Source organism: Aotus nancymaae, unplaced genomic scaffold, assembly GCF_030222135.1.
Source record: "Aotus nancymaae isolate 86718 unplaced genomic scaffold, 86718_ANA_hifiasm-v0.15.2.pri h1tg000033l, whole genome shotgun sequence".
NCBI lineage: Eukaryota > Metazoa > Chordata > Mammalia > Primates > Aotidae > Aotus > Aotus nancymaae.
In genome coordinates, this window is record NW_026988447.1 from 8,154,869 (window position 1) to 8,167,909 (window position 13,041).

A 13,041-nucleotide genomic window follows, 5' to 3' on the forward strand; every position below is an offset into this window, starting at 1 on the left:
CACACATTGTACAAACAAAAAGGAAACACCTACTAGTATAAAACTTCGTTTGCTTCGTGTCTCTCATATCTCACAGTTTCACACATCAACCTGTAAAAGAGATAAACACATGAGTTCAACATCTGTCACTAAAATACAGACTAGTATTTTAAATCCTTGAATGAGACATAGAGTCTAGAAAGTTAAGATTATTTTATATAGCTTGTCACAATCATTTATTAGCCTCAAAATGAGTATTTTTAGTACCTGGGTTAACAAAGTTATATTAAATTAAATCTGATAAAAATATGCTAGAAAAGAAAACATCTAATACGATGTCAACTTCACCATGTTTATTTTATGGCGGAGAACATTGTGTGTATTTTATATTTTGTAAATGGCATGTGGACAAATTAATGTTCCCAAGATAAATAAAAAATGAGAAGGAATCTAAAAGTTTAAAAGGAAAACCTGTTGATTTTAAAAATGATAACATCAGTCACAGTTCAACAAGAATGTTACTCAACAGTATGGAATTTCAGACAAAAGTAGGCTTTTATTAACTCGATATTTGTATGACCACTGACCGACTAACTGGAGGCTTTAGAACCTTAAAGATTTGTTACTTCAGCTGATTCATCCCAGAGTTTTTGAAAAAAACCCTATTTTTATAATTGTGAAATTATAAAAATTATGAAAACCATGAATAATTTTTAAATATTCAAAATTATCCTTAGAATAGCATCTTCAAGAAGCATCCTATTATATTAATTACATTTTTCCCAAAATACAAAAATGCAAATCAGAGAATTACTATTCCATCTTATGAAGGAACTAGAAATAGAAAAACCTGGCTATTAAAAGTGTTTATTTCAACAGTACATCTATTTTGGTCAATCGGGCTACTATTCCCTAACCTGTGAAACACTAGAATCAACCCACATCCACCTTTCTTTCCTATTTGCTAAATCAAAGAAACTGCTCTCTTGGGTACCTTTTTTTCCTTGTTCTTCTCACTCCCACCACTGTACTTCAGAGGTCCTTACCCTCAATCCCTTCCAGGAAACATTCCAGCTGATTCACACTTAACTCCAGGAGGCAGCAGTGAGTCTTGAATACATGTCATTGAGCATACATTCCTCTTCAATGAGTTGAATCACAATTTTTCATAGGAAAGCCAAAAGCGCTAAGTTTAAAAATACCTGGTCTTAAATTAGATAACGGGCTCTGCCTTGTTTCCTGTTGGAATAGAAGGGTCCTTGCCTCAGCCTCTTTACTTCCACCCCGAATCTCGTTCCTGCTTCCACAGAAGACCCTGCACTCCTGCATAAGACCCTGTGCTCTTGAAAGCTCACTGCCTTCTCTATGTTCCTCTGTCCTGAATCACGTCCACTAATATGTAAACATAACTCAGTATATCACCTGTTGTGTGAGTGGTACTCCTCTCTTGGACTCACATCTCCTTCCAGCTATTATCTGTATTTTGCTTTTTTCCCAATCACAGAAAATCTTTTAGAATTGTCTACATATTCTATCTCCATTTTCTCATCCTTTTCCCCACTTCTCCATCATTTGGTCTCTGAAACTCCAAAGAAAAAGGTCTATAAATAATCAGCATCCACCTTGTTACCAGAATCCTACCTGTCCTTAGCAATTCCACGACTCTGTAGTTTTGATTGCTCCTTTTTCTTTACAGCATTATCTTCTTTCAGCTTTCTGTCCTTGGTCTTCTGCTGTTTCAGCTTAACTTACTAGTCATTTTTTTTCTGTCTCCTTTGGATGCTCCCCCACTTCATCTTCTACCTGACCTCTAAACATCATCATCTCCAGGGTCCTGTCCTTAGCCCTCTTCTCTATACTCAAATAATCTCATCCAGTTCATGATTCTAATCTATACACTGATGACTTCCAAAGCAATGCCCCAGATCTAATCTCTCATCACGTCAGCCACTCATCTAAACACCTAGTCTGTGTTGCCACTAGATTATGTAAAAGCTTCCGCATGCTTAAAATGTCCAAGACAGAACATGAAATTCTCCCCGAAAAATCTGCTTCCTCAGAATTAGTACCCTGATTACAGTTTGGCTGTCTCTCCACCCAAATTTCATCTTGAATTGCATTTCCCATAATCCCCACAGGTCATGGGAGGGATCAGTGGAGATAACTGAATCACGGGGCAGGTCCCCAATCCTGTTCTGGTGTGAGTTCTCAAAGATCTGATGGTTTTATAAGGGGCTTCCCCTTTCGCTGGTTACTCATTCTTCTCTCTCCTGCCACCCTGTGAAAAAAGATGTCTCTGCCTCCCCTTCTGCCATGACAGCAAATTTTCTGAGGCCTCCTGAGCCATGTGGAACTGTGAGTCAGTTAAACTTCTTTTCTTTAGAAATGACCCAGTGTCAGTTATGGCCTTATAGCAGAGAACAGAATAATATAGTAACCTCAGAGTCATCATTCTTGACTCAGCTCTCTCTTCTTCATACATCTTTCTGCCATCACCTATTTCCAAAACACATTCTCTAGAACTGACCAAATTCACCATCTCCCCTGTTGAATCTAGCATGAGCTATCATTATCCCACCATTATCTCTAACCAAGACCACAAGCACAGGGACGTCTGCTTCCACCTTTACGTGCCTAATGTCCATTCCCCACAAAGCTTCCAGAGAAATCTTTCCAAACACTAAGTCAGATGATCTCACAGCTCTACTCTTTATCTCCACAACCTCTAAAAGAAAATCCAAACTCCTTATCCTTCAATACAAAGTCCTACACTATTTGCTATACCTCTACACTATACTGTGTTTTACTTACTTACTGTACCTTACTACACCACGGCCCTGTCTTCCTTCCCCTGCACCAAACCTGTGCCCATGACAGAGCATCTGGGGCACCTGTAAACTGAAGAAATCTTTGCAGGCTGTCCTGACTCTAATGTCACCTCCTTTTGACTCCAAAGCCAGAGTAGCCCAGCACCCATCCTTATCATGTCCAACATACTAAATAAAATAACACTGATCCATTATCTCAATCTTTTCTGCTCTACTAGGAACCTCAGTTCTGTGATGTCATGGGTTTGATTTACTTCAATGCAGTATCTCCAGAGTCTACATCAATATCATAGTAAGCATGCAATCAATCAATAACTGTTTATAAAATAAACACATTTAAATAGTGCTATCAGAAAGTCATGGTAAAATCTCTTATATGAAAATGTCACAAATGAAGGAAACAAGTACCAAAATGCTTTTTGTTTTTAAACACTATTAGGCAATGTTTTAGCAAAAGCATATTGACCTTCCCTGAATTCTTAATGAGTACATAATAACCATAATTCAGTTACTGCTCAATGATCTAAAGGTGTCTATATAATAACAATTACACTCATCCATGATGCTGCAGAAAATATCTATTTCAGCAGGCTCTTTCCTATTTAATTTCTAAAACTAAATAGCCCTAATTACTTTTTTAAAATAAATTTTTGGTCTCTGCTCCTAAACTAAAGGGATAAAACATTAGAAAAATAGTTAAAATGATATTGAAGAAACACAGTTTTTGGTGAAGATCTCAAAACCTTTTATACTGCACAGAGTGTGTGATCTTACAGCAACACAGTAACATCCTCTATTTTAACTGCTCTGTAACAATACAGGGAGCTGAAGCTTTCAAATAAATAAAAGCCACTTCCTCTCCCTCAGAGAAGAACATGAATGTTGCTGCTCTGCTGCCCAATACTTAACGGACTGATAATCTTGCTTATGAGCACTTTTTTTCTAAAATTGGAAAACCGTATCATGTGGAAGTCTTAACTGTTTTCTATTAATCCCAGGGTAACATCTATCTTTATAAAATTCAAGGAAAATGATTTATCTAAAGGAGATACAGTTTTCTCAGAAATTGTAGTATTATAAAGCAATTTATCTAAGTTGTTGGGTTTATCTGTACCTCTATTTTGGTTATTACGTGTGTGGCACCCTGAACTTGTTCTAAAGAAAGACTTAAATTAGTTTAAGCTGATGTTTTCCATTAATGTGACTTCAACACAAGCACAATAAGATAAACATCTTAAAGGCCTCGCCCTGTTTTAAGTTCATGCCAACAAACAAATCTGTGTAGGCTCCAAAATAGACATCCTAAGGTGTAAATATACTCAACTACACCCTTGAACTTATTATTTATAACCAAAAATTACCTCTGCAGCTGCAGGTAGTCGACAGAAACTGGCTGATGGGTATGTGGAACTTCATTAGTATTTTTATACTTTTTTCTTTCTTTTTTTTCTGAGATGGAGTCTCACTCTGTCACCCAGGCTGAAGTGCGGTGGCACAATCTCCACTCACTGCAACCTCTGCCTCCCAGGTGCAAGCAACTCTCCTGCCTCAGCCTCCAGAGTAGCTGGAATTATAAACATGTGCCAACTACACCCGCTAATTTTTATACTTTTAGTAGAGATGGGGTTTCATCATGTTGGCCAGCCTAGTCTTGAACTCCTGACCTCAAGCAATCCACCTGGCCTTGGCCACCCAAAATGCTAGGATTACAGGCATGAGTCCACTATGCCCAGCCTATTTATACTTTTGTAATCCAGAAAATTTCTCTAAGTATAAAAATTCCTTTTTCCATTACAAAGAATTCCTGTTATCTAAATAATTTTATCACCACAGATATTATACAAATGCATTATATAATCAATGTATCTAAATATTACAGTGGGAATATGACATTTTTATTTACATATTAATTAGTTGCATTTGCATTTATGAATTAACTATATGCAATTAAATAAACAATTGTCACTATAATTTTTTTCTTGGCAAAGTTGTCATCACAAAACATAAAATGAAAGTTACACACTTTAAAAATTATTCTTGCTCTAATTTGAGCCATCGTCTAAAATCCCAGTGGTTTTGCCCTTTCTAATAAAACTTGACTTAATTTTTAAACACTTAATCTACAATCTACTTTAACTTAAATGATTTTCATTAAAAATTTAATTTTAAGAGTACTCTATCCTCTTGATATTCTTTTCAATTAACAACTAAATATGGAATTGACATGCTCACAAATTAATTAGTGTTGAAAGAGTAAAGGGGAAATATATAGAAAGAGCAGCTCTTTCATAATTAAAACCTCCTGGTATCAGAAACAGCTAGACCTGGAGGAAACAAAACTTTCCCATTACGTCCCAGTTGGTGTTTATATATTATCCATCTTCTCAAAGTCCTTTATTTTATATCCCACTTAAGTAAGTGTAAAGGTAAAATCATTTTTGTTTTTTAATATGAAGCCCAGATAAATAACTACAGTTGCTGAATTACTGTACAATAAAAGTGATGAGATTTCTATATGGACAGATCTCACAAAAACAAATATGGTATAAACTGTGTTTCTCTGAAAAAGGCAGTCTACTTAATGCAATAAAATATTTAAACAAAGATCTAGAACATATGAAAATAATAGACCTAATAATTCTTTAAATGATTAATTTAAAAGGTACTGGTTTCTAATATATCTGAGCATTAAGTAGTAGGTTTTTGTTTGCCAAAATGGCAAATATTGCCCCTACTGATATATTCACTAAGTGGTGTTTACTATTTTTGGTGAGAGAGGAAGGGAGGAAAATAGAGGGAGATGGGGACAGAGAGAGAAAAAAGGCAAAGGGGGAGTAAGAAAGAGAGAGACAGACACTGGGGTGGAAGTAGAACAATATTACTATGACAGAAATGTCAAAATATTATTCTATTATTGGATACAATTGAATTCAACCTTGTAAAAGTATAAGGTTAAGCTGTATAAGTTTAACTAAGTTTAACTGCATACACTGTTTAAGGATGTATTATTAGTGTAAGTTTAAGCTCCTTAGTATAGAAGCTAGAAGAAGCAGAGCTTTCATGGTAAGATTTCTTTAAACCTACTTGTTAACTACAGTAAATGATCTATAAAATTCTTGCTTTCTAGGTAAGAGAAGTAAGTCCCAGTGTTCTACAGCACTTAGGGTAACTAACATTAACAACAATTTATGATGGGTTTTTAAATAGCTCAACGAGTGGATTTTAAATGCGCTAACACAAGAAATGATAAATGTTTGAAGTAATGGACATGCTAATAATCCTCATTTGATTACAACACATTGTATACATGTATTAAAATATCACAGTGTACCCCATAATATGTACAATTATTGTGTCAAGTAAGAATAAAAGTAAAAAATTAAAATGTTAAATTGTTACACTTCACATTTTCAGCATTCTATGATTAACTTAATATTAAAATGACATACCTAAGTTGATGCTCTCTCAAGTTTGATAAGGCTTCCATACCATGTAAATAGGAATATACTATTTCCAGATCCTGTTTCAAAGAAAAGGAGAGAAATTATTAGATTAGTTTGTCAGTATATGCAAATAAGCCAGTTGGGATTTTAGCAGGGTTGCACTGAATCTGCAGACCAATTAAGTAGTATTGCCATCTTAAAAATACTAAGTCTCCTAATCCATAATATGTGATGTCTATACATTTTTTTAGGTCTTCTGTGATTTCTTTTAACATTGTTTTTGTACTTTTCAGTGTACAGGCCATACTCTCTTGGTTAAATTTTGATGCTTTTAATTAAGAAAAAAAATGTTTTTTGTAGCTTTAGGAGAACACTTAGGAACAATTAGAACTCTGTGTGCAACTGAATTTTATATAACAAGGACACAGATGACAATAATTCACAGATTAACTAGATAAGGAATTAGAAACCTTTTAAAGGAAGTACTAAGGCCAGGCATGGTGGTACACGTGTGTAATCTCAGCATTTTGTGAGACCAAGGTTGACAGATCATTTGAGGTTAGGAGTTCGCGACCAGCCTGGCCAACATGGGTGATACCCCATCTCTACTCAAAACACAAAAATTCGCTGGGTTTGGTGGCACATGCCTGTGACCCCAGCTACTCAGGAGGCTAAGGCAGAAGAATCACTTGAACCCAGGAGAAGGAGGTTGCAGTGAGCCAAGATTGCACCACTGCACTCCAGCCTGGGCAACAGAGTGGTATTCTGTCAAAAAAAAAAAAAAAGAAAGAAAGAAAGGAAAAGAAAACAGAAGAGAAGAGACAAGATGAAGAAGGTTTTCACTCTAAAATATTTTAGCCTGTTTTAGACTTTAAAACAATGTTATGGTATGTTAAGACACGATTTATAATTTTAAGTCATTCCAATTTAAATTTTATATCAATATTAAGAATTTTAAATGTCATCCTCAGACAACTTTCAAATAAATTGATGGCCTCTCATTTTATCCATCTGTGTCTGGTATTTCCATGCAGCCTTTTAAGAGCTATTTAAAGAGGCCAGGGGCAGTGGCTCACTCCTGTAATCCCAGTACTTTGGGAGGCCAAGGCAAGTGAATCACCTGAGGTCAGGAGTTTGAGACCAGCCTAGCCAACAAGGTGAAACCCCGTCTCCATTAAAAATACTAAAATTCACCAGGCATGGTGGCACAGGCCTGTAATCCCAGGTACTCGTGAGGCTGAGGCAGGAGAATCGCTTGAACCCGGGAGGCGGAGGTTGCAGTGAGCTGAGATCTTGCCATTGCACTCTAGCCTGGGCGACAAGAGAGAAACTCCGTCTCACAAAAAATAAAAATAAAAAAGCTATTTAAAGACTGAAATGTAAAACTAGATCCCGTAAGTTCAATACAAATAAGAAAACTGAAACGAAACTGTTTCCTCTATCCAGTTAACAAAGTGTACATTCCTAAATCTAATAAACCTCTTCTTTAGAAAAGCAGTCAGGCTCCAATCATAATGTTCTATTTGTATTCAAGGAAAGCCAATGAAAACGTCCCAATGAGACATTTATAATAAAATATCCTTCTGGATAATCCTAAAGTTCACCATTCTAGTTTAAATATTAAGAATCTGTATATTACTTGAAGTTGTTAAATAGTACAGAAAGACTGTCTTCCCATTTCTGAGGAGCTTATATTCTGATTCTAATATTAAAGCCTTACATTGTTTTCCCTAAATTACCTGTCAATCTGTTATAACCTGTACAAGGCCTAAAGCTGCTTTTATCTAAGAAAAAAAGACTATTTACATTCATTTAACCATCCAGCAAATAAATTCACTGACCAAAAAAGTATATTTGGAAGAGTATTAGAAAGAAATGAGATTTTTAAAAGCTATTTCTGGAAAGGACAGAGAAATCTAAGAAACACAGTAGAAGCAAGAATTTTGAGGCCGGAAAACAGAATCAAAGAAAGAATAGCCTTAAGGCATTAAAAGAGAACAACAGGCCTTGAAATAACAAAGTTTCTACTCCTTCAACTAACCCGAAAAAAATCAAAGTTAAAAAGCTGGTTCACTGATTAAGCGGCACTTTATTAATCTGTTCCTTTTTAACATTAAGGAGTTTCATAGTTGTGTAAGGGCCACGCTCCTGAATAAGTTATGTCATACACATTATGTGTGTTAGTATGATATACATGGATTTAACAATTTTAAGTATCAATGTATACTTAGCATGATTATAGAATATATCTATGAATAATAAGCATTATTTCTCTAACTTAATATGTGTATCATAACATACAAATTAGATTGGTTAATAAAAATGTACAGATGAATGGAGCATTATCACCTGTAACTGACATAAGTGAATGAATCAGGAAGTCGTTGCTGAGCCTGTATCATAAAACTGAGAGACAGACATTACACCATTACTGCATGAACAAATTTAAAAAGTAGTTTTTCCTTCTATATGTACCTGCATAAATAAAACATTCCTACCTCATATAATCATGATTTTTAAAGGGTGCTTTAAAATGTGTCATTCAAGGAATATAGAACCAGAAGACCCTGTGTAGTAAATGCTTCATTTTGTATTTTGTATCTCAAACCAGACTATAAACTTCTTAAATGAATTCAATTACATTCAGAGTTTCTTCTATTGCTCTTACAGTATACCATCCCAAAAGAAACTTGTTTTAAATGATCTGTGCCACAAGGAGCTTATAATCTAGGGGAACAGACTCCATTATTCTGATAAATGGAAGCTTCAACCAGATGGCTTTACAGATAGATTCCATCTAAACTTAAGAGTTCTTAGTTGTATTAAGAGGAGCAGCAGGCAACACATAATGTTTCACTATGTAATATGAACATGACCAACATGGATTTGGGTATGCAGAAAAAAACAGAGAAACTATGGCAAAGACATCAAGAAATCTCTGCTCTCAGATCCTGAAAAATGAAAGAAAATTGACTAGAAATAAGCAAAAGAAACTCAAACCGAAGGGAGGAGGAATCTATGTTTAAGCTTTTCTTCAATCAAGAGCTCAACAGCCAAATATTAGTTACCATAGATTGCATAAACAACAAAAAGCAAAAAGGAAAACAAGTTTTCTTGTCCTTTCCTAAAAGCAAGCAGGACTAAGCAATGTCTTGAAATAGGCACAACATCACCTTTCAGCTCGAATCTTCCTATCAACTTTTCCTACCTTCTTACCAGATGTCCAGAGACCTCATGTTACCCAAGCCCCGTATCAGCTCACTATGCCCTAATCTAAAAACTAAAGGCAGCAATCTGAACACAATCAGTAGAAACCCTTGAAACTTGCACAAGAACTGTCTGTCAGCATTTGTACTTCCAGAGAACAAACAAACCTCTAAGTGGTATGAGATTTCAGGCAGCACAACCAAGAGAAATGAAATCAGGAGTGTAAGGGAGGAGATTTAGGGGCATGAAAGGCCACTGCAAAACAATCTAGCTCTGCCCTGCCCCAGAACTACCTCTACTCCTTTCCTGCCCATAGTGGTCACTCCTATTTCTCCTCCTTCACTTCTCACACAGAAGTTTCGACCTTTATTTCCCCTTAGTCATTCGCTTTTTTTTAAATAATCTATTAGTTGGCATGGAATTGCCTTTACCAGCTAAAAACAAGAAAAAAAAACTTCAAAAAGGCGAGTAAGAATGGGGTGCTGAGGAAGTCCTGCTCCTCAAACCAACCTGAAATTTGCAACCATCAGTGACAACCAAATATGTAGCATCACAGAGCAAGACTTTTCTCTTAAGCTGTACAAAGAAATGTATGGCCTTCAGGGAGTTACACTCTTAGATTCTTTTCTTCTCTATACAAACAAGAAACAGTCATAGAATGACATTTCAGCCAACAACTATACAAAGAAAAAAAAAAATGCTGGAAAGTTAAATTACCTAGAGTGCTTCAATTTCCATTTTGGTCAAAAAACTATGACACACAAACTGAAAAATTTCTAGCCTTCCCACTACACTTCCCAAGACAAACGAAATCCACATGACTATTACTATTTTAAAGGACTCTGAAAAAAAAAAATGTAAGCTATTTTTTTCCCCAAATTCTCTAGTCATTGAGTACAAACAGGAACATGTTGCTCTAACCAGGAAACCGCATTTTTTTAAAACAATAAGCCTTTCGTTTTACCCTAGGAAGGACATCCTTTTTTCAAAAATAGTTGCTACTTAAAAGGAGATTGAAGTTATAAAACCACAGTAGCACAGTGAACAAAGATATTGATAGACCTATAGGAATAAAGCTTTCCCATGAAAAACAGACTCCCTTTTTTTGTCCCAAATGTAAACCAGATTCAAAACCCAAAAGCATCCTTTAAGTACTTTAGGAGAGTGACTGTTCACAACCTAGCCAAAGTCAATTTTCTTGCTCAAAGTCTGTTAACATGATACATATTAGGCCGGGCGTGGTGGCTCACGCCTGTAATCCCAACACTTCAGGAGGCTGAGGCGGGCAGATGAGAACAGGAGTTCGAGACCACCCTGGCCAACACAGTGAAATCCCATCTCTACTAAAAATACAAAAATTAGCCAGGCGTGGTAGTGTGCGCCTATAAGGCCAGCTACTTGGGGGACTGAGGCAGGAGAATTGTTTGAACCCGAGAAGAGGAGGTTGCAGTGAGCCAAGATTCCACCGCTGCACTCAAGCTTGGGCGACAGAGCAAGACTCAGTCATCAAAAAAAAAAACAATTATACACGCTAATGGGAAAGAAGTCAGAGGGAGAGTACCTCATACCCTGGGCTCTCTAATTTCTCCTTAGAGGCGCATTCAGAATACACAATGGGCTTTGTAGCAAACTTACATTTCACGTACAACTAGCTTTTAATTTCATTTGTTTGCCAGCATCGAGAGCTCACTAAAAATGTACAGTATGTCTTAATGTGACATTTGGAGAACTGAGAGCAGATTACTATTTCTCCACCTCGCTCTCCCGACTGCCCGCCCATACCATATGCTGGTAAATTCCCTCCTATCCTCTAGACTCTTTGCTGCTTGGACACAACAAAAAATAATGGGGTGGGGGGGATTATGTTACACTGCACCATAAGACAAAAGACATATCTTTTTCCTTTAAAAGGGGTTTTGTTTCATATATGAAGCTATATATTTAACTGTATTTGGAAGTGGGTTGATTCCTTTAAAAAGCCTGTTTTAATGGTCAGAGAAACTAAGGCCAAGACTGTGTGATAATTAGCAGGCCTGTGGTGGTTGAGGCCTCACTGGTAAATGCCTATGGACTTAAACATAAGGAGGAAGAGAAAGGAACATCTTGCTTTAAGTGACACTGGTCACAGGACCAGAACTGTACTGATGCCAACAAATATTCTTCCTTGTGGATCCATCAGAGAGAGGAACTTGCAAAGATTAAAAAAGTAATTTATCCTTTTGGGCAAAAGATTACTAGCAATGAATTAGAGAGTTACGTCTTGAACATTATTAATAAGGAGGTTAAAAGCTAGATTATCCAATGCTCAAACTCACGTCTATAGCCAAATGGGGAGGGGTAGAAAGGGCGAAGTTTCGCAAGTTTCATTCTGTTTATTGATACGTTATGATTAAATGGCAATGTTTTATTTAGGAGATCTCAAATACTTCTATACTAAAACATATAAAAGAACTATCCTAAGAAGGAGAGGGATGTAATAAGGAATACAGGCTTTGGAGTCAGGTGGGGCAGAGTTCAAATTCTGATCCCTGCCACTCCCTAGCTGTATGACCCTGGGTTTGTTAGTGAGACCCTATTTGCAAAACAAGGTGAACAATATCTATGCAACTAGGCTGTGTGGCTAAAATTACACGTAGTTTCAGTACAACATATGGTACGATCAGATCCTGGAAAAAAGGGTGATTGAGTTTACCGACCATGAGATCTGAATGTACGCAAAGTAATCCTAAGAATATAAAATGTAGAGGAGATTCAAGATGGCCGATTAGGAGGAACTCGCGAATGCAGCTCTGAGAGAAAGTGCAGAGGGTGAGTGGACGCCGCATTTCCAGACGGATATTTACTGCCCACAGACCAGGAGATTCACAGGGGGAAGAGCACCACAGGTCACCAGCGCTGCTGGCTTGAGTGGCGCGGCCGCCGCTAGGCCTGCACCCTGAGGCAGGGAGCAGCGGCTCCTTCTGCAGAGTGAGTGCCACTGAGTCCTCTGTAAGCCAGCAAGGGGAGCTGAAACAGGGAGTCAAGCCAGGAGATTCCCCGGGCAAAAACGCGCCACAAATCTCAGAGCCACCGCTTCAGCAATGGCTCACTGGGCAGCGGATTTTTACTGCCCACAGACCAGGAGATTCACACGGGAAAGAGCCCCACGGGTCGCCAGCGCGACTGGTTTGGCGCAACCGCTCAGCCTGTGCCCTGAGGCAAGGGAAGTGGCTCCTCCTGCAGAGTGAGTGAAACCGAGTCCCCGGTAAGCCAGCAAGGGGAGCTGAAACAGGGAGACAAGACAGGAGACTCCTGGGCAAAGAAAGCGCCTCAGGAAACACAACTGAACCCGGGTCGGTCCAGCTCTGTGGGGGAGGGACGCCCTCCATTAGGACACACTCTGCAGTTCCTAGGGCAATTTGCCGCAACCAAGGTAACCCGTCACTACAGAGACTCCGTCACTACAGGGGCGGGCCATCATAGCGGAAACAGTTCTAACTACGCCCATATAAACAGGACTGCAGGGAAGTTCACAAGGAAGCTGGGCGGAGCCCACAGCAGCTCAGCAAAGCCTCTACAGGCTGAGTGCGACTAGGCTGCCACCT

At 37.8% G+C, this 13,041-nt stretch overlaps 1 protein-coding gene across 7 annotated transcripts in view; it reads right to left on the reverse strand.

The window, feature by feature from the left end:
• The window catches only part of RAPGEF2 (Rap guanine nucleotide exchange factor 2), a 262,303-nt gene that overhangs the window by 168,053 nt on the left and 81,209 nt on the right, over positions 1-13,041 (reverse strand). For 6 of the 7 annotated variants that reach the window (XM_064383780.1, XM_064383779.1, XM_064383781.1 and 3 more), the window contains exons 2-3: positions 6,257-6,327; positions 34-90 (exon numbers count right to left, since the gene is read on the reverse strand). In XM_064383780.1, the coding sequence (XP_064239850.1) occupies positions 34-90; positions 6,257-6,327 (128 nt within the window). Of the gene's footprint in view, positions 1-33; positions 91-1,401; positions 3,181-6,256; positions 6,328-13,041 lie in introns of those variants that run through there. The other variant, XM_012457027.2, reaches the window with a different exon arrangement.